The following is a 1,260-nucleotide window of genomic DNA, read 5'->3' as shown; positions in this document are numbered from 1 at the left end:
TATATTCCCAAGAGTGAGGATGTGCAAATACACAAAAATCTGGATTTAACAATTCCATCACCCTTTCAGGATGTTTCATAGTAGTAGGCCCATAACTTTTTTCAGAATCACTATGTGTACATACTCCTGTCCCACAATTTCTTGATTTTTCCCTGGCACAGGGAAAAGAACATACAGGATATCCAAAGCTTGAATGAATTTGATCAAACGTCTGCTTAATCAGAATTGACTTGGTGCTAAATAATAACAACAAAAACAAGTTACATAAATATACAAACAGAAAAGGTAGATATAACTAGTTTCAGCTTGTTTACTTTTGATATTGGCTAATCAATTCTATTCATTTGTTACTTCAGTTTAAATGAATAAAGAAGATAAGGGTTTGCATAAATGAAGATGAACAATCCAATATTTCCATAATGTACTGTTCATGATATTTTATTAATCAATGCTGAACAGAAATGAAAAGTGTGAAGCATGAGTGATTCACAATTGCATTAAAAAATGATCACATATTTACAGAACAGTCAGATGCGCAACAGTGAAAACCTTACTTCGAAGAAGGGAGCAAAAAGAAAGAAAAAAAATGCAGAAAAAGATCCTCTTTCTTCTTATGGTAGCAGCTTGTGGCAGTATTTATACAGGTAAGAATATTCTATTCTCATAATCTCTGTCTCTTGCTATATGCACAAAAAGCACCAGTTCATGTGTGAGCGTTCACACAAACACACACATGCGTGTGTGCATGCGACTGCACATATACAGACATATATGTTTATGTTTATACATATCATGAATCTAAAAGAGTGTTTTGCTAGAGAGGCCATAGGCCAACAGTTTTGGGGTCTGAAAAAATGCTCTAAAGCTAAGCCCTTAATGGATGTGAAACCCAGGGTAATCCCATAGACTAGCCATAGCTACCTTTATCTATATGTTTATATACATATTTATGTGTGTGTGTGTGTGTTTATATGTGTATATATATATATATATATATATACTCTTTTACTCTTTTACTTGTTCCAGTCATTTGACTGTGGTCATGCTGAAGCACCACCTTTAGTCAAGCAAATCGACCCCAGGACTTATTCTTTGTAAGCCTAGTACTTATTCTGTCGGTCACTTTTTGCCGAACCGCTAAGTTACGGGGCTGTAAACACACCAGCATCGGTTGTCAAGCGATGGTGGGGGCGACGAACACAGACACACAAACACACATACATACACATATATATATACATATATACGACGGGCTTCTTT

The 1,260-nt window shown here is 35.5% G+C and overlaps 1 protein-coding gene across 1 annotated transcript in view; it reads left to right on the top strand.

Annotated features, from left to right (window-relative positions):
• The first annotated feature begins 454 nt into the window (after positions 1–454).
• The window catches only part of LOC106884377 (uncharacterized), an 8,197-nt gene continuing 7,391 nt past the window's right edge, over positions 455–1,260 (top strand). The window contains exon 1 of the mRNA XM_014935732.2: positions 455–644. Coding sequence (XP_014791218.2) covers positions 587–644 — 58 coding nt within the window. The 5' untranslated portion in view covers positions 455–586. The remainder of the gene's footprint in view (positions 645–1,260) is intronic.

The sequence above is a fragment of the Octopus bimaculoides genome, chromosome 3 (genome assembly GCF_001194135.2).
Source record: "Octopus bimaculoides isolate UCB-OBI-ISO-001 chromosome 3, ASM119413v2, whole genome shotgun sequence".
In the NCBI taxonomy this organism is placed as follows: domain Eukaryota; kingdom Metazoa; phylum Mollusca; class Cephalopoda; order Octopoda; family Octopodidae; genus Octopus; species Octopus bimaculoides.
The sequence above is the reverse complement of the archived record's forward strand: the minus strand, read 5'-3'. Positions and strand labels throughout refer to the sequence as shown.